This window comes from Lemur catta, chromosome 3 (assembly GCF_020740605.2).
Source record: "Lemur catta isolate mLemCat1 chromosome 3, mLemCat1.pri, whole genome shotgun sequence".
In the NCBI taxonomy this organism is placed as follows: Eukaryota; Metazoa; Chordata; class Mammalia; order Primates; family Lemuridae; genus Lemur; species Lemur catta.
In genome coordinates, this window is record NC_059130.1 from 4,331,663 (window position 1) to 4,350,678 (window position 19,016).

At 44.8% G+C, this 19,016-nt stretch overlaps 1 protein-coding gene across 1 annotated transcript in view; it reads right to left on the reverse strand.

Annotated features, from left to right (window-relative positions):
* ADCY10 (adenylate cyclase 10) overlaps nucleotides 1–19,016 on the reverse strand; it is a 55,819-nt gene that overhangs the window by 36,271 nt on the left and 532 nt on the right. The window contains exons 2-11 of the mRNA XM_045546633.1: nucleotides 17,455–17,551; nucleotides 14,027–14,115; nucleotides 11,571–11,762; nucleotides 9,147–9,265; nucleotides 8,764–8,840; nucleotides 7,076–7,265; nucleotides 4,846–4,901; nucleotides 3,687–3,840; nucleotides 1,036–1,228; nucleotides 43–129 (exon numbers count right to left, since the gene is read on the reverse strand). Coding sequence (XP_045402589.1) covers nucleotides 43–129; nucleotides 1,036–1,228; nucleotides 3,687–3,840; nucleotides 4,846–4,901; nucleotides 7,076–7,265; nucleotides 8,764–8,840; nucleotides 9,147–9,265; nucleotides 11,571–11,762; nucleotides 14,027–14,115; nucleotides 17,455–17,551 — 1,254 coding nt within the window. The remainder of the gene's footprint in view (nucleotides 1–42; nucleotides 130–1,035; nucleotides 1,229–3,686; nucleotides 3,841–4,845; nucleotides 4,902–7,075; nucleotides 7,266–8,763; nucleotides 8,841–9,146; nucleotides 9,266–11,570; nucleotides 11,763–14,026; nucleotides 14,116–17,454; nucleotides 17,552–19,016) is intronic.

Genomic DNA, 19,016 nt, shown 5'->3' on the forward strand with positions numbered 1-19,016 from the left:
CAGTTTTCCTCCCCGCATTGCTTGACCCACAGATGTTCTTACTTGCTCCAAGATCTTCATAAACAATGCTTCCAATTGCTTTTGCTTTCTCAAGGTGCTCATTCTGGAAATCTCTCGTGAGATAGGGAACTGTACAAAGAATTATGAGAATACTGAGTATGGGAAAATAACAAAGGGAACTGCTAGCGGTGGTAACTTTGGGCAAAATGCTTAACTATTGTTTGCTTTAAAATCTTCAAGTGTTAGATAATCCATAATGTCCCTTCCAGCTCTAATATTTTTTTTTATTTTATTTTATTTTTATTTTTTTTGAGACAGAGTCCCGCTCTGTTGCCCAGGCTAGAGTGCCGTGGCATCAGCCTAGCTCACAGCAACCTCAAACTCCTGGGTTCAAGCCATCCTCCTGCCTCAGCCTCCCGAGTAGCTGGGACTACAGGCATGTGCCACCATGCCCGGCTAATTTTTTTTCTATATATATTTTTAGCTGTCCAGATCATTTCTTTCTATTTTTAGTAGAGACAGGGTCTCGCTCTTGCTCAAGCTGGTCTTGAACTCCTGACCTCGAGTGATCCTACCACCTCTGGCCTCCCAGAGTGCTAGGATTACAGGCGTGAGCTGCCGCGCCCGGCCCCAGCCCTAATATTCTATGTCATTGACTGTAATAGACACAGGAAAGAACAGGGCACACTCTGACTTTGCACTGACAGGCACTTGTGGGAGCAGAGTGACTTAGTGCCCCGGACCACCTAGTATAGTATCACTACGATGGAAAAAGTGAGAAAAAAATGAATCAGCAGGTGGCCATTTGAATTTTCTCGAGTATAGTATTTATTTCTAGATACCTCCAATACACCTCAAGAATGTGGATACACATTCAAGGAAGATTGGGAGCCACTTACTAGCCACCTGGATGCTCTAGATGAGAAAAAAAAGGGTAATAAATTTCAAAGAGATGCTAAGTCATAAAGCAGGAAGGAGGAGTTGCTGTGCCTGCCCGTGGCTATTTCTTGCAGAAGTCTAATGCTAGCTGGTTACCTGGACATGGAAAATGTCATTAAGGAGACAGTAAGACTTTTCATCCAACAGTGTCTTGACTTTATTTTGGAGGTTGGACTGCCGTTCTTTATAATGTTTACAAGTATCCAGACCTAGTACGCTGGCCATGAGTATCTGGATGGTATGAAAAGTTTCATAGAAGCTGATCTTAGTCAATGCAGCGGAAACAGTCCTGTTTATGAGAAGATCAAGAAACAAAAGAGAGTTTTAAAATATATTTTTTGAAAATAATAAAGGTTGAAGGAAAGCTCTGACTCCTCATATTCAGCTGCAATGATGGAGATTAACCAAGCGATCTGAAAGCTGTTTGTTATTCCTGCTTCTGATAACACAGCCTCATTCTATTATAATCCTAAACCCTGGATAATTTAACCTACTATCCCCTCCTTTCTAGTCCTACCATCACTGCCCTGGTTCAGGTCCCCATACTCCCACCGACGCTACCACAATAGCATGCCACTATTCTGAGGGTCATGGCCCTTGGAATGCATCACTGTCACAGAGACCTGAAGGATCTAGTCAGATGTAAGTCTTCTTGTGTCACTCTCCTATTTAAAATTTTTCGGTGGTTCTCATTGTTGAAAGGCATAAACCCAGACTCCTTTATGTGACATACAAGACTTTCGGCTACAGCCATACCACACTGAATGTGCCTGATCTCGTCTGATCTTGGAACCTAAGCAGGGTCGGACCTGGTTACTACTTGGACAGGAGACATACAAGGCTTTTCAAAGCCTCATTCTGTCATTTCTTGCCACTCTCTGCCTAGCAATATACCCTCCAGCAACAATAAGCAGGTGAGACCTCCCTGCCTCCCCAGAGCTGTCTCCTCAGCTCAGAGTACTATCACTTCTCACAGCCTCTCATTCACTATTCATCTGTAAGTCTCGGCTCAGATGCAGCCTCCTAGAAACCTTCCTCCCTGCCCGACGTTGTATTACATACCCCTCCTTCTGAGCTCCCACAAACCTGCATTGCATGTCACTGTCATTGCCCGCACCACATTCTATTTCTACTGTCAACTCTCTCGTCTCCTCTTCTGCGAGAGTTCCTTGAGGGCAGGGATCAGATATTATTCATATTCAGGACTTTAGTACTTATTATGTGTTGATCTGTGTCCCCCCTAAAATGTGACCTTATTTTGGGAATACGGTCATTGCAGATGTCATTAGTTAAGATGAGATCATGCTGGAGTAGGGTGGGCCCCTCATCCAATATGCCTGATGTCTTTATAAAAATGGGAGACTTGGACACAGACAACAGGGAGAGTGCTACGTGAAGACGAAGGCAGAGATCAGAGTGGAGCTTCTACAAGCCAAGGAACACCAAAGATTCCAGCCAACCACCACAAGCTTCGTCTGTATTTACAGCCACTCCCCATCGCTTGCATCTTCGCCTGAGCTCCACCTCCCCCCGCCCCCTCCTCGGCCCATGGAAAAATTGTCTCCCATGAAACCAGTCCCTGGTGTCCAAAAGACTGGGGACCACTGGTTGAAGTTACCCCATGTGTGGTACTTTGTCACAGCAGCCCTGGCTAACCAACATAGCACGTAACAATTCCTGGAACATACTAGGAATTCAATAAGTGATTGAATAAATGAATAAATCAATCTCTTCTGGTCGTGTGACTTACGCCCTCAGCAATGTTAAAGATATTTTTAAAACTGGCCTTTTTCAGGCTGGACATTAAAGAGACATAGAAATACAGCTAAAAGTAATATAAGGTTAACAAGCGTTTCCCCTTCATAGCCTTTAAGTTAGATGGTCAAACGATAGGAGACATCGTCATCGTTGTGGTCATCGTCACTGTTGGTAAAGACCGTATTGTCCACTTCCATGAGGGTGACAGTGGATTGTCCCAAAGAGAGCCCTCATGACATTCCTTATATGAAAATAGATAAACGACAAAAATCCAGAGACCTGTCATTCTCTCTCCCCACTCTCAGGGCTAAATGGTTTGAACTAGTGATTCCCTGTCAGGTAGCTGGATAAACTGACATGTTTGCTCTGCAGACCAAATCTAGCCTTGACTTCAGCATCTCAACCTGTCTACATATTGGGATTACTTCAGAAACATTAAAGTACCGAAGCCCTACTTGGCATTAAATCAGGATTTCCATGGGTCAGCCCAGTTTCTCTTTTTCTTGGTTCAGGATGTTTATCATTAATTATCTGTTTAGGCCGGGCACAGTGGCTCACACCTGTAATCCCCGCACTTTCAGAGGCCAAGCTGGGAGGATCACTTGAGGCCAGAGTTCAAGACGAGCCTGGGCAATGTAGTGAGACCCCCATCTCTACAAAAAATAAGAAAAATTAGCTGGGTGTGGTGGTATGCACCTGTAGTCCCAGCTACTTGGGAGGCTGAGGCAGGAGGATCACTTGAGACCAGGCCTTCCAGGCTGCAGTGAACTGTGTTAAAGCCACTGCACTCCAGCTGGGCAACAGAGCAAGACCCCGTCTCTTAAAAAAAATTATTTAGCACAAGAGTCATGGCACCCAGCAATTATAGATGGTGGATTGTTTACATAAGGTAAGTTATATAAAGGAGAGAAACATCAAAATAAATGAATCTCTTAAGGATGTCAGTATTCTCTGAGTTCAAAAGGGAATGACAATTGCAAGACACTCACCTGCAGTTCTCACCTTGGGCCAGAGACCTAATTTCTGTAAGTATCTGGCTTTTTCCATATCCTGATAATCCTTCATACATTAAGACTTGGCTGCAGGTAGACGTCAAAAATTCATCCATAGTATACCTGAAGTATCTGATTTCCTTTTCACGTCCTGTTGTTTTAATTTTTTTTTAAAAAAAAGATTAAACTCAATCAATATAAAATATGCTAGAGATATAAAAAAGCACATAGTGACACGCTTTCTAACAATATCCTTGGAATTTCCACAATATTGTTCATGGACTTTCCAGCAATGGGCCCATTTCCAGAAGATATAAGTAATTCTAAAAGATCTGTAATAAAAATACAGCCCACCTGAAAAATAGGTAAAAGATTGTACAGATACTTTTTGAAAGAAGATGTCCAATGGCCAATAAATATACTAAAAAAGGAGCTCAGCCACATCAGGGCAATCCAAATGGACACCACAGTAAGATACCACTATGCACCCAACAGAATTATTAAAATCATAAAAACTGATAAAACCAAGTTGTTGGCAAAGATGAAGAACAACTGGAACTCTCATAACGTGGTTGGTCAGGATATAAATAAATACCATTTTGAAAAAGCATTTGGCGCAATCTACCAAAATTGTAACCTTTGTCCCAACAACTTCACTCCTATGTATGTACTCAACAGAAACACACACGTGTTCACCAAAAGACTTGTGCGAGGATGTTTATGTCAATATTGTTCACAAGAAAACAATCCAAATGTTGTACAACAGAATGAATAAATTGTATACTTATAAAATATGGAACACTGCATAGTAATGACAGATAATGCATTACAGCGACACCCAACAATATGGATAAATTTCATAACATGCCATTGAGTAAAGGAAGGTATAAGGTATATATAATTGCATAATGCTTGATTTCATCTATATAAATTTCAAACAGGCATAAGTAACCTAAGGTATTAGAAGTCCTTGGGGAAAGGCAGTGAGAGAGAGCGTGTAGGGTTTCGTGGAGTATGGCTATTTTTCTATTTCTTGACCTGGACAATGATTAATTGTCATTTTGTGATAATTCAGTAAGCTGCATATGCACCATGGGTGTACTTTTCTGCATGTTTTCTTGAACAAAGAAGTTTGAAATCAAGGCCCACTACCTACCTAGCAAGGGGTAATCCTCATTTCTCTTGGAGACGAAGTATGCCATACCAAACCTGCTGAAGAGAAGAAAGAAAGAACAGATGTTAGATGCAAAGCAGAGAAATATTGAGAGCAAGAGTGACTAGTTCTTAGTGCCCAGAAATCCTCCTTTCTAATCTCTAACAAGAGTCTGACTCAAGGGTTATAAATGCCAAGAGAAGGAGAAAGGAGAAGTTCTTGCTTGGTCATAGAGAACCCAAACAACTTTCACAGCAGCTGTTCCCCTAGCACCTGGCACACTGTTCAGTAGCTGCCAGTTGAGTCTGCACTGGTATAACCAGACATCTAACATATGACCCAATAGACTTGCATGTGGTGCGCAGTCTCACATCTGGGCAGATTCCACCAATTGCTCAGACAATACTAGCTTACCTTTGTCGGGCACATGCTGTGTGTCTGGCACAGTTCCAAGTGCTTTCCATGTATCATTTCCTTTTGACAAAAACATTATTAAGAAGTACTACTATTATGTCCATTTTACAAATGAGGAAATTGAGGTACAGAGAGTTGAACTTGCTCAAGATCCTATAGCTAGTGTTGCCACAGGATACAGACAGTCTCTAAACCTAGGCCAGGGGTTCATATGCTTGCCTCCTGCATAAGACTATCTTTCTCTCTCTCTCTCTTTTTTTTTTTTTTTTTGAGACAGGGTCTCATCGTTTTGTCCAGGCTGGAGTGCAGTGGCACGAGCTCATTGCAACTTTGAACTCCCAGGCTGAAGCAATTCTCCTGCCTCATCCTCCCCAGTAGCTAGGACTATAGACTCCAGCTACCATACCCAGCTAATTTTTTATCTTTTGTATAGACAGGCTCTTGCTATGTTGCCCAGGCTGGTCTTGAACTCCTAGCCTCAAGCCATCCTCCTACCTCAGCCTCCCAAAGTGCTGGGATTACAGGCATGAGCCACTGCACCCAGCCAGTACTATCTCTTGATGAAGCCTTTTAGTCAGAATGAATTATTTCCCTCTCTGTACTACCATGCTACTTTGTTATGCCTCTCTTATAGCACATATCAAAGTCTCCCATGTAACATAGAGCTAATTTTGTGTATGTTGGTCTTCCTCATTAGACTGGATTTTCAGGGCAGGAATCAGGCCCTGTTCATATCTGTATATATATATTACTACACTTTTATCTGCAGAGATTGCATAGGAAAATAGTGAAGAGTACAGGCTTTGGGGTCAGATAGCCCTGGGTGTGGTAGACTGACTGCATTATGGCCCCACTTCTTCACCCCTATCTGTGTCTATGCCCCTTACTATGTAACTTAGCAGTGCCCTCCTACTCTGGGCTCGGCCTCGTGAATGCTTTGGTCAATGGAATATTAACAGACATAAGACCTAGGAAGAGGCTTGGAAAATGCTTGTGCATTGGGCCTTGTGCCTCTGATATCACCATGACAACATGGCTGATGGAGGATAAGATACATAGAGCCAAATTGCCCCACTTATGTCAGCCAGACTGCCCCAGCTCTCTCAGCTGCGGCCATCCTGGATCGGCCAACAGCCTGCTGACCCCCAGGCATGTGAATAAAATAAGGCAAGCTCACTAAATTCCAGCCAAGATCAATTGAACCCCACATATTCGTGACATAAATAAATGTTAATTGTGCATACCACTGCGGTTTTATGGTGGCCTGTAATGCCACATCATTGTGACAGTTGGATTTTGGCTCCATTGCTTACTAGAGCTATGACCAACCACACACAAGTCACTTAACATCTCTAAGCCTCTGTTTTTAAATTTATAAAATGGAGATAATAGCTTCTACCTCGTGCGGTTGATATTAAGACTAAATTGTATATTTTGAGGTAAAGTGCCTAACATCTAATAAACACTCACTAAAAATTATTACTCATTCGTACATTTCTTCAAACAACACTTCACGGACGGCCTAGGTATGGCAAGCGCAGTGCTAAGCCTCAAGAATACAAGTGTGAATAATAAAGACACCTTGAACTAACGGCAGATTCTCACCCCTGAGGGGAGAATGGGATCTTCCACCATGCCATGATATCAGGAGGATGTAGGGAACAGGAAGGATTTTGGAGTCTGGGTCTCGGTCTAGAGAAAGAATAGATTTCAAGTTCATGAATTGGCTTCAAATCTCAAATGGGCAACTGATTGCTTTGCTAGCATGACTCCCCTCTTCTTTATAGAACCTACTGCAAAATCAATGCCCCACACTCACACTTTCTCTTTAAGGCCCAAACACTGATAGAATGGTCCAGAATCTCCAACACCTTTCATAACTTTCTTTGGAAGTTCTTTAAAAAAGTAGGCTGGTAGGTTGCTGCTGTTGTAGGTGATAGAATCACAGGTCACCATTCCCGGGTAGTACATCATCATCCTGGCAGCTATGTTGACTTTTTGACCAATGACTACAACAGAAAGGAGAAAGTCAAAGACCCAAGGAAAAACAGCTATTGATTGAGTGTCATCTGAGGCATACTGTCCCCAAATAGCATCTTACTCTTTATCCCCTATGCCTCTCATAAATGACACACAAGTGTAGCCTTTAACTACCCATATTCAGCCAATGGCTCTTAAAAAAATAAGCAGGGAATTAACTCAGCCGTTAGTAAAGTTTCTACCTCACTTGGGAGACCAAGAGGACAATCTGCTCAGGGCCAGGAGGGTCTTGCCTATGGAGAGGGTTCTGTAGGTGGCACGGCCACAGGCCTGAGGGCGCTCAGATAAGGCAGAGCGGGTCGTCTGCTATAAGGTGGACAAGCACAAGCTTGGCCCTACATGAGGCACAAAATTGTGTCTTTGTGCTCCTGTGAATGAACCTTCATTTGGTAATTTATTGAGAGTTAGTAAACAGGGCTGGAAAGAGTGCACATGGAGGATTGATTTAGGGGATATTTGAATATCTGACTCTGAAGCCAGACTGTCCAGGTTTGAATCACAGCTCTACCTCTAACTACTATGTGCAAATTGCTGGGCAAATTGCTTTAACTCTTCCTGCCTCAGTTTCCTAACTCTTCCTGCCTCAGTTTCCTAGTTTATAAAATGGGGTGATAACCGAACCTATCTCAAAGGGTAGTTTATGAAGATGAATGCGTTAATGTAAATTTATCACTGTCAGCAGTGCCTGGCTGCTTGTAAAACCTCAATATTAGTACAAATTAGGTATTGAATGTTTCATTTTAACATAAACTTGAATACTTCTAATCAAGATGTTCTTTTTTAACTGCTTATTATGGAGACATCTGATCATACAGTAAAGCACAGTATCATGAATCTCCATCCATGCATCACCCATCCCAACGGCTGTCACCCACGGCCAGTCCTGTCCCTTCTCCTCCCCCATGTCCTCCCCACCCTCTGTTATTTTGAAGACAATCTCAGACATTGTATCATTTCCGACATAACCTATTTCAGAATTTTAGATGTATTCAGGATTTGAGATGTATTCTTCCTGAACATCTTAAAAGGAATGAAGAGAGAAATAATAGCAAGAGTCGTGAAATCTGGAGATAACATCGACTTATCACTACTCTCTTTTGAGAGTATCACTATTTTTCAGCAATGCAAATATTCCTAATTTTTCAGAAGTGGTCCTAACCTGTTCCAGGAATTAAGAGGAGGAACTAACTGCCTAACGTTAGCGAGAAGCTATTATAAAAGCCCCTCAGTCCCTGAGCCTGCAGCCCGCCAGGCCCGCCCGCGACCGTGCATCCCCTGCGCTCACGTTTGCAAAGCACCCAACTGTCGGTGGGTAAAGCTGCACGGGGCTTCGTTCCTTCTGGAAGACCCTACACTTTCTGGGGGCGGGGGCCCCGTCCCTCTCGTTTGGGGGCCTCCTCCCACAAGGCCCAGGGGGGAGGCACGTGTCTGCTGCAAGGCAAGCAGAGGCGAGCTGGCTCCGCGCACCTGTGTACTCGTGTCTCACGCTGTGCCCGACGATCCCACAGAAGACAATCCCGCTGGCGACACCAATGGACACGGTGCTGGGAGGGAGGGTTGTGGGGAGAGAGAGGAAGGCGGTGAGCTGAGCGCAGAGGAAGTGGGCAGGGTGGGGCAGGGTCGACTGGGGTCCGGGGGCGAGAGGAGATTTCCTCTAAAGGATTCTCTCTGCCTTGCAATTGATTTACGGCGATTGTCCCTGGCCTGGCCATGGGAAGAGGGACAGGCTGAGACACAGAGCCAAGGTCTTAGTTCTCCTCCTTTGCTGTTCCCTGCGCGACCCGCCCCCCCGCTCCCTTCTCCTTCAAAAGCGTCGGGGGCCACCAGGTGGGACAAGGGGCAACACTCACTGGATTTTGTGCACCTGAGAGCAGAAGTCAAATATATCCACGGCACTTTCCAGAGCGTGAGTGACCTCATCCGGTGCCTTCTCGCCGGGGAAACCAAAGACACAGAGGAAGGAGCAGCCCTGCGAGGGGGACAGTCGGGGGACAGTCCAGCAGACACAGCTGGGGGAGGGCGAGCTTTAAACCGGGCCAGCCCTAAGCCCGCAAGGACAGGCCGGCGGGGCAGCAATTCTCGCTTTCAGAATTAGATTTCATCATGATTTTTCTCACACCTATTTTATTTTTAGTAAACTTTGTATAACTTCTAGTGCGTCATCAGCAGTAGGGCTTGAGCTCTCGGGAAGCGCTTGCCTTTGCTGCAGAGACGAGCTGTGCTGAGCTATTTGTGGGCGCGCTCCTGCCTACTCCCTCCTGGGGCCGAGGTCTGGTGTTGCAAGGTGCTAAATTTAAGTCCGCGAAGCAGCAGCACAGAGCAGTGGAAAAGCCACCAGCTCTGGAATCAGAAAATCTGTGTTCTCAGGCCACTTCCCAACTGTGGAAACTTGGATAAGTCAGTTATACTCTGTGAACTTCAGTTTAATCAACCTGAAAATGGATGTAATATAGACCTGCTATAGAGGTGGCTTTGGCTACTAAAAGAATTAATGTTATCTATATTAAAGAAGCTTTGTAAACTATAAAGTATTTTCAGTTACTGTTATTATTCTTAGGGATAAAGACAAGCTGAGAGTAGGTTTTCTTGGTATAAAGCTAAGTTGTTCCAACCAGGGGTGGGGAACCCATGGCCTTGGGGCCGCATGTGGCCTTCTGGATCCCTGCGTGCAGCCTTTCGACTGAATCCAAACTTCACAGAACAAATCCTTTTAATTCTGTGAAGTCTGGATTCGGTCGAGGGACCTCATTCTTGGTATCAGTCACTTAAAGAAATTACCTCGGTCAGATGCTGTTGTCTGTAAGAAAAGGGCATAGTGAATAAAGGGTGATGGGTTAAACATTTGAGTTTTTGACATGTTATGTCCTGATGAAATGCAAAAGAACACTAAAATACCTCAATTTCTTCAACCCTCTTCAAAAGAATTTGATCAAGTGTCAGATCCTGAAAGAGGCTAGGCTATGTCTTGACAGGAGAAGAAAAGCCGCAATTCTAGATACGTGTAAAGACTAGAGGGCTACCCCTTTGGGGGCACCAAGGGGTCTGCTTTGCCTGGAAATTTACGTAGTGGCTTGGCAAAGTGAGCCTTTGACTCACTCTGGCAACGAGAATAGCAGCTCTCATTTGCTGAGCGTTGGCTGTGAGAGGGACATTGCAGCAAGTGCTGCACGCATATTGCATCATTTAAAACTTTCCAAAATCATCTGAGGCAAATACTATCCCCATTCAAACAGGAGTGATTCAAGACTCCGAGAAGTTCAATGACTTCCTGAGCTCACATAGCTAGGAATTGTGGGCACCAGGTCTGCAAAACGCTAGAGACTGTTTCCTTAGATTCTATGGCCTTTTCTTATCCTCATGAATGAATATTGGAAGAAGGTGCTGGAGGGCACCAGGCTGGAAGTAATCCCTCCCTCGGAATTCTCATAGCACAGGTAGTTTTTCTCATGTGGAATCTGTGCTTCCTGCCTGCCTGCGTGACAGCGCGTGAGTTGCTCATCTTTGCTGCCTAGCCCTAGCTTTGGGCCTTCTACAAAATGCTCAATAAATGCTTATTGAATGAGTGAGTGAGTGAGTGGATGTGGATCAGTAGTTAAGTGCTCTGCTCTTAAGATACAAAAACACCTGCGGTGGAGAATCAATTCTCACAAACACTCCTGTGGTCATTTGTTTACCACGTCATTTTTCGATGAATTGATTAAGAACAGAATGAAAACCCATGGGAGCTGGGGGTGAGCCACCTCCCTGCCAAAAATGAAACTGAAAAGGGAACTGGAGGGGTGGACATGGCAGGTGGGGATTATTGGAAACAAACTTCTGGGTGTGAAGGTTACTAGACTCCTGACCTAAACTCCCTGGGAAACACATCATCTGCCAGGCTGGAGACTATGTGTGCCGTGAAAGGCAGGCCAGCATGGTGAGCTCCAGCTGGGAAGGCAGGTTTGAATCCCACACTCACTAGCTGGATGATCATAAGCAAAACTTAATGTCACTCTGTCTCAGCATCCGTATTTATAAAATGAGGATAATAGCAAGAGCACCTAGCGCTTGGAGTAGCCATGAGGATGAAATGAGTCCCTCTGTATAAAGTGTTGAGGACAGTATCTGGCACACACAGAGTACCATATACACCAGGTGAGCTATTATAATTATAAATAAAGACTGATATTTAGGTTAAATTTCTAGCATCTATTCCCTCAGTCTCACCAATGTGCTTGGCCATGAATGCTAACCTCAAACTCCTGGTAGGTTCCCACCCCCTCGTTCACGTTTACCTTGTCAAACATGAAGACTTTGTTGATTTGGCCTCGGAAGACCTTCAGGATGGAAGTGATGTGCATGCAGGCATCCTGGATGGCCGAGCCTATGGCTCCTGCTTTGTTTGGTTCTTTAAACATCAGGTTCACAAATACAATCGTCACTGGGCGAAGTTCAGACAAATAACCCAGAAGCTGTCTGTCATCAATCTGCAAGGCGGAGAGCAGGTTTTCAAAGCATGTGTCCCTAGCAGTGGACCCTTCCTCCCGATACCACCCCCACACCCAGAGTCATCGGTGGGGAGAAAGTAGCCTTTTGAGACTCTCTGGGGAAACGGAAGTTATCAGAATGTGTGAGGAACCACATGGCAGAGCCAGCCCACTAGAACTGAGCAGATGAAAATGGAAGGCACTATCAAAATCTCTTCCAATGGGGACTAACACACTTGCTGATTTTTGGCCAGCAACCACGCCATTACCCCAGCTGCTAGCTCCCTCGTGCTGATATGAGCCATTGCAGTAACAGAAAGACCCACTGTTCCTTTTGGCTCTCCTATTTTTGCAGTTTAGGGATAAGAATAGCATGCTATGTAATTTAACCCTATATTTTCATAGCCGGTTGCCTTCTGGAATATTTTCACATTCCATCCTCCTGTATGTTCAAATGAAATAAAATCAGCATCATCATCCCCATTTTACTGATTAGATAACTGAAGCATGGAGATGCAACACAATTTTCCCAAGGTCACGTGAGGAGACCAGCAAACTAGAACCCAAATCTCCAGACTCCTAGTCCGGCATTGCAGCTACCGCATATGCCTGCCTCTCCAGGGTGGTGTATTTCATGTGGCTCCCCTCTTCCCTCCAATCCTACCTACAGTAGGCACAGGGGAAGGAGAGGAGAGTGTTCCCAAATTATCCCTGCCAATCAACACTGCTGAATTTTGTTAAATTAAGTGCATAGCAAACCAGAGGGGGGAAATCATTGCACTTTCTACCCAAACAGCACAGAAGTGGCAGATTCTCTGTTGACAGTGTGAAACACACCTGCCAGATGAAAGAGGGGATTGGTATAGGGAATAAGCAGCCATGCTTCCTGATTGCCTAGGATGGTCCTGGATTCATGCAATTTTATTCTTTTCATAAAAGGTGATTTAATAATTTCTAGCTAACCCATGTAATGATTTTCTTTGATTTTTCAAATACATTTATTGAGACATAATTTAAAAATTAAATTATTCTGTCAGACCATGTGTTCTGAGTTTTGGCTTGGAAAAGAGGACCACAGTATCTCTAAGTACCTCTATTCTTTAGGTGCAGGGGCAGGCCTTGGTAAAACAGTGACAAGTCTTTCTCCTCCTTTCAGCCCCCTGAGCCAGACCTCTTTCCCAGGTGTTTATTACTGCTACCCACAACTTTCCCAGCAACTCACAGAGTCCATTTGTAGCCCATTTCTATAGATCTTGCTCTCAGCTGGTTGCAGCTGGAGAAGCATGATGTGTTATATTTATTGGGGGTAGGGAGAGGAGTGGGGGGTGACCTTCTTGAGCTTCAAAAACCTTGAAGAGTCGAGCAGCTGCAGGCACTAGAGGTAATGTTTTTATACGGGGTTGAAGGTGGGAGGGTGCATCCTGATACCTCTACAACCCACACTCTGAAGAAAGTTGTCCAGTGCTCAGGCTTACAAAGATTTCCTCCAGGACACAACTGTACTTTGACGGGTAAAGCATTAAAACAGGCAAACGTTAGGAGAGTGGATAGCCTATACAAAAATTGTAGGATTCAGACAGACCAGGCTTCAAATCTTAGCTGTATACATTTTACTTTACAACCTCAGGAAAGTTCCTCCTAACCTTCTGGGTCTCAGTTTTCTCACATATAAAATGGGGATAAAAACATCTACCAGGGACTGTGAAGAATAAATACATGAAATAGCGGGAGTGACTGGCATGTGGTGAGTGCTAAGAGACAGTTACAATTCAAAGGAATTAATCCATTTGAGAGAACCCAGATGTAAGAGAATAAAAAAAGAAAACTTTGGGTGGGGGGTAGAGGTAGCTCAGAGCATTCTAATTACCTGTATTGTTAAATCTCAAAACTAAAGATCTAATGCAAGTGACTTAGAAAAATAGTGTGCCAATGTTCATCCAGTTGATATCTTTCTGCTATGTGGCACATAGAAAGGGTGACTGTATGTTCTTATATGTTTGCAACAGCTCCTGTTTGCCCAGTTATTTAAGGCAACACAGTCCTAGTTTATGCCTGTTGTCACAGTGACATTATGAATAATGCCCCTTTTAACTCTTAAGAGTATCCTAATTTGAACAATAAATTTTGCAGTCACCTACACATAGAGAATATCTTTTTATTTATTTAAAGGGAACATTTTACTAGCTGCTGAGTTTTAAAAATCTCTCCGGCTGTCCAAGATCCCTGACACCCCAAAATCCAAAAAAACTCAATTATAAAAATACCTGCTTCAAAATGCTTTCCATCACATACTTTTGTAGGGACAATTCCAGAACAGGATCAGACTCCAGCACGCACGCACGCCTCAGGAGGTCTAGGGGGGCAGAAGGAGGGGACAGGCTCAGAGAGGGAGGCTGGGCTCCGCAGTGCTAGAGAGAGGAGCCTCCCAGTCCCGTGGGCTGGGGTCCTGTCCTTGAAGTTCAGTCAGGAGGCTCTGGGACCCCTACTGGCCAAAAAGAGCTCAGGGAAATCCAGAGAGGTTGTAGGTTTCCCAAAAGTCAATTGCATGTGGCTCAAAACTCTGTTCTATTTGTCATCATGCTTTGGGACTTGGGGAGATTGTCACCTCTGGATTTGATCTAAAACTATTGGCACAGGAGATGGGAATGGACAAATGAAGGGGTGACGATAGAGGGGAATGGTGACAGAAGGGGAAGACAGAGTTGAAAGAGCAGCCGGGGTTGAGTTCAGGAGCCTGGCTTCTGACCTCAGGCTTGATGCCAACTCACTGTGTGACCCTGGACAAGTCACTTCAGGGCCCCGCTGTCTCCTGTTTCCTCACCTGGGGCAAAAACCAGGTGGGCTTCACAGTCTCTGTGGTCCCCTTTACTATCAATATAATGGTTGATAGTTCCGTGCTCTAGAATGGCCTGAGAAGATATGGTAGGAAGGAGCTTGAAGACATTTTTTAAAAAAGGGGAGAGAGAAATGAGAGGTGTTCAGCAGGGAATAGAATGATAATGTGAACAAAAGGAGATGAAAGATAAAAACAGACTCTAAGAGAGACGTAAATTAAGAAACAAATTTAATTTTGAAAATGTTTACTGATCTCTTACTCTATTTCAAGCACCAGGCTAGCACGGTACAGGGGGGAAAAGAGTAAGAAGGTAACTTGGCCCTTTCCCTTGAGGCACTGACTGTCTCACTGGACACTCAAATATCATATGTAAGGAAAAGCTAAATAGAAAAATGAAAGTCGCCAGACCAAACAAGCTAGTAGAGGATAGCCACTTGGCAAGACTCAGAGGAAGCAGTGATCAATATGAGCTGGTTTAATCAGCAAAGGCTGAAGTAAATTCTTACAGGAGAAGTAAGAATTTAACTGGATCCTGACTGACTTATAGCATTTTACTGGAAGGATTGAGGGCGGCGTGCCTAGCAGAGCAAGCCACGTAGGTGAAAGCCAAGAAGGAGCACAGTCTGGTGAAGGACTGTGAGCACTAGCCTGGCTGGAGCCCGACGTGAGCACGGAAGGGTAGGAGGAAACAACATTGAACAGACGGAGGAAAGGAGCTCAGGGAGAAGGGAGTGGCGGCAAAGGCCTGGACCACGAGGCCACAGCGACTGCGGAGAGGTATGTGCCTGCTCTGTAACAAAGAAGTCAGCTGGTCTTGCTTCCAGGTTCCAGGGACTTAAACTCTTAAGTCCTTGGAATTTCCTGAGGAATAGGAGAGTCTTCGTTATTCATGGGGGGCCCTCCAGAGCTCCCCGAGTTTACAGCTAATGAGCTGAGTCAGGACAGTGGCTGGCCAGAGAGACAACTGTGTGACTAGAGGGTTGGGACTTTGAGCTGGGAGGGGAGAGGGCTGGAGACTGAGTTCAATCACGTGGCCAATGACTCAACTAATCGTGTCTATGTGATAAAACCCCAATAAAAACTCTGGACCCCCGAAGCTCCAACAAGCTTCCCCGATTGGTAATAATACATTGATGTGCTAGGAGGGTGATGCTCCCTGAGGATGCCGAGACTTTTTGTGTTCGGGACCCTCACGGCCCCCAGTCTATGTGTCTCTTTATTTGGCTGGTCCTGATTTGTATCCTTTCTAATAAAACCACCGCCCTCAGTGTAGGGCTTTGCCGACTACCGTGAGTCATTTCAGTAAACTATTGAGCTTCAGGGCACTGAGGAAATCCTCAAATTTGTAGGCCGTTGGTCAGAAGTTCAGGCGGCCTGGGGATTCCAGAGCTTGCAGCTGGTATCTGAAGTGAGGGAGTTTGTAGAGGACTCAGCCTATGGCGTCCTGCACTAACTCCGGGTAGTTTGCATCCAAATTGCATTGCAGTGTTGCAGCGCCCAAAATAAGGCTTGAAGAAACCCTTTACGGGGGCCCCGTTAAGCTCTCGGAGGTGGGATGGGCTAAAGCTCAAGAAAGGTCACTGGGCTTTCTCCTTTGTCTCACCTGGTGCTTCTGGGGCTCCTGGCCTCTCCTGACCAGTATCCCCGCAGCACCCCACTCCCCGCCCCGTGCCGTTACTAATACAGCTTCGTGAAAGTACGATCTACTATTTGTAACAGTCAAAACATTCCAGACCTGTACGTAAGTGAAGAGGAAAAATGAGTCAGAGGTGTTTCTGAGATTTCTAGTTTGGATGAAGAAGCAGTTTGCAGAGAAGGATAAATGGCTTAAAATGTAGATATGTTCATGTTGAGTACTCATTTGACATCCTTGGAGATGACCCATAGGCATTTTTTTTTTTTAAATGAATTCAGGACAAAAGTCTGTCCTAGAATTCAGGACCAAGGACTGGGCTGAATTCAGGCAGTTGGGGCCAGGGCGTGGGTGAGGCGTGCAATCTGTGGGACCTTAAGTGTGAGTTCCTCCTTAAACTTTGTGCCCCAGGCTTCCCACTTGCCTCCCCAGTCACACGAAAGTTAAACACGAATGAGGGGCTTAGTAGAGAAGACTAGAAGGTCAAGGACAGATTCCTAAAGTCACCAACATTTAAGGAATGGGAAGGAAACTGAGCAAAGGGCACTGAAAATAGGTGGTTTGAGGGGGAAAAGCAAAACTAGAAAAGAATACTTTTGAACCCAAAGAAAAAGGAGGAGGTAGCATGTAGGAAAAGAGAGTAACCTAAGGTCCACACCAGGAGGAGGCCTGAGAAGAGGTCACCTGGCTGGGCAGGTTGATGGTCACTGGGGCGTTTACATAAACAGTGTCAGCAGATGGAAGGGGACAGGGCAGCGGCTGGACGTCAGGGGGGCAAGACCAAGGGGCAGGAGTGCCCGAGTCGGAGGCGCTTGGCGTCAGTGTTTACTGGGTGAGTAAATGAACGAGCGGGTAGAAGAACAGGTACAAATACATTCACAGCGATGACTCTTCTGAGATGTTTGTTGGTGATGGTTAGGAGGGAGAAGTAGATTCCAAGAAGCTTTATTTTTTTTTCTTTCATCACGAGGGAGACTTACTCACAAATGTTTGGCAGACAAGGGGAAGGGGTCAGGGCCTAGGGACAGATGGAGGGTGTGAGCAGGGTCATACTTAGAGTCGCTGTTCTGGGGAATGGGAAGCAGGTCCCCTTCGAGTGCTGGTAAGGACCGGGAGCTGTGCTGAGGGGTCCAGCCCCTCGTAGCGGAGCTGTTGGCATTGGTTTACGACCCTAGTGACTGCTGGGGGGGGGCCAAAGGCTCTTGCCCGTGAAAGGCACTTACTTTTGTTGTCATCAGAAGGGTAACAGCTCATGAAACCCATACACCTGGTGAAAAATTCTTCGAAGTTAAAAGTGGGAGGCGTTTTCAAGAAGGTAACCTAAATAAAATAAAACGAGAAGGTTTTGGTTTTCCTGAGGGTTTGTCTAGTCCTTTGAGTGTAATTTCTCAGCAGAAAGTCAGGCCACTTGCTTTTGAATGTCTAGAAAATGATAAACGGAGGTTGGCACACTTAAACACTAAAGATCTTCAACTGGTAAAATTCAAAATTTTAAAAGTCTTTCCAATTACAGTATGCATCCATATTTCAATATTTAGGATACATACATAGAGGGCCAATCTAAGGGGACTAACCTTTATACTTTTCTACCTTCAGAACTTTTTTCTGCTTTTTTTCCTTCATAATATTTTAATTCAACTAAAACCTGGTTAAACTGTACACTATTTATTTTTTATAAAGGTTAGAGGACAAAGGGGGCTGATGTACAAAGAGGTATAAGGGACATCACCAGAGATAAGAAGTATCAAGATCAGGAACCCCATGATATGATACACTGAGAATGGCACGAACGACCTCATTTCTTTCTTTTTGGGTTTTTGTTTTTTTTTTGAGACAAAGTCTCACTCTCACCCAGGCTGGAGTACAGTGGCATGATCATAGCTCACTGCAGCTTCGAACTCCTGGGCTCAAGCGATCCTTGTGCCTCAGCCTCCCGAGCAGTTGGGATTACAGGTGTGAGCCACCACACCCAGCACAGCCTCATCTCTGTGGTATTCTTGCCAAAACAAAAGTGCCTAAACTTCATCCAATGATGAGAAAGCATCAGGCAAAAGCAAGTGGAGAGACATTTGACAAAATAACTGATCAATATTCCTCTTAAGGGTCAAGGTCATAAAAGACAAGGAAAGACTGAAGAACTGTTACAGACTGCAGGAGCCTAAATAAAAATAACAACAAAATGCAATGTAATATCCTGTATAGAACTGGAACATTCCACGAAGGACGTGAGTGGAAAAACTGGTGAAATCCAAATAAGAGCTTTAATTAACGAACAGTATGGTACCAATGTCAATTTCCTGGTTTTGACTATTGCACTGGTTATGTAAGATGTTAACATTAAGGGAAGCTAGGGGAGAGATATATGGAAACTCTGCATTATTTTTACGACTTTTCTGTAAGTCTAAAATGAATTCAGATGGGGAGTGGGGTACTGCCATGGGCCAGCTAGGTTATGCCTGGTTTAGGTGGCGAGGGCTGTAGACTCAGGCATGGGGGGCCCTGCCTCCTCTCTTCACCAGCACCCTCATGGGTCCTCGTTCTTGTCTTTCCTTCTGCCATGCAGCCTATTCCTTTGGCTTACCCAGCGGCACAGCTCTCCTCGCCTTTCACACCCTCCAAGCACAGTTTCTCTAATTGGCCATATGCCAGGGACAGTCCTGCTTGTAGTCAACCTTCAACTTAAGCACAGTGTTTTCTGTGAGGCAGAGGCATGGGAAAGTCTCTCTTCCCTCACTGGACTTTGCTGTATTGCTCACCTCCAACTCTTCCCTCGGTGATCGCTTGC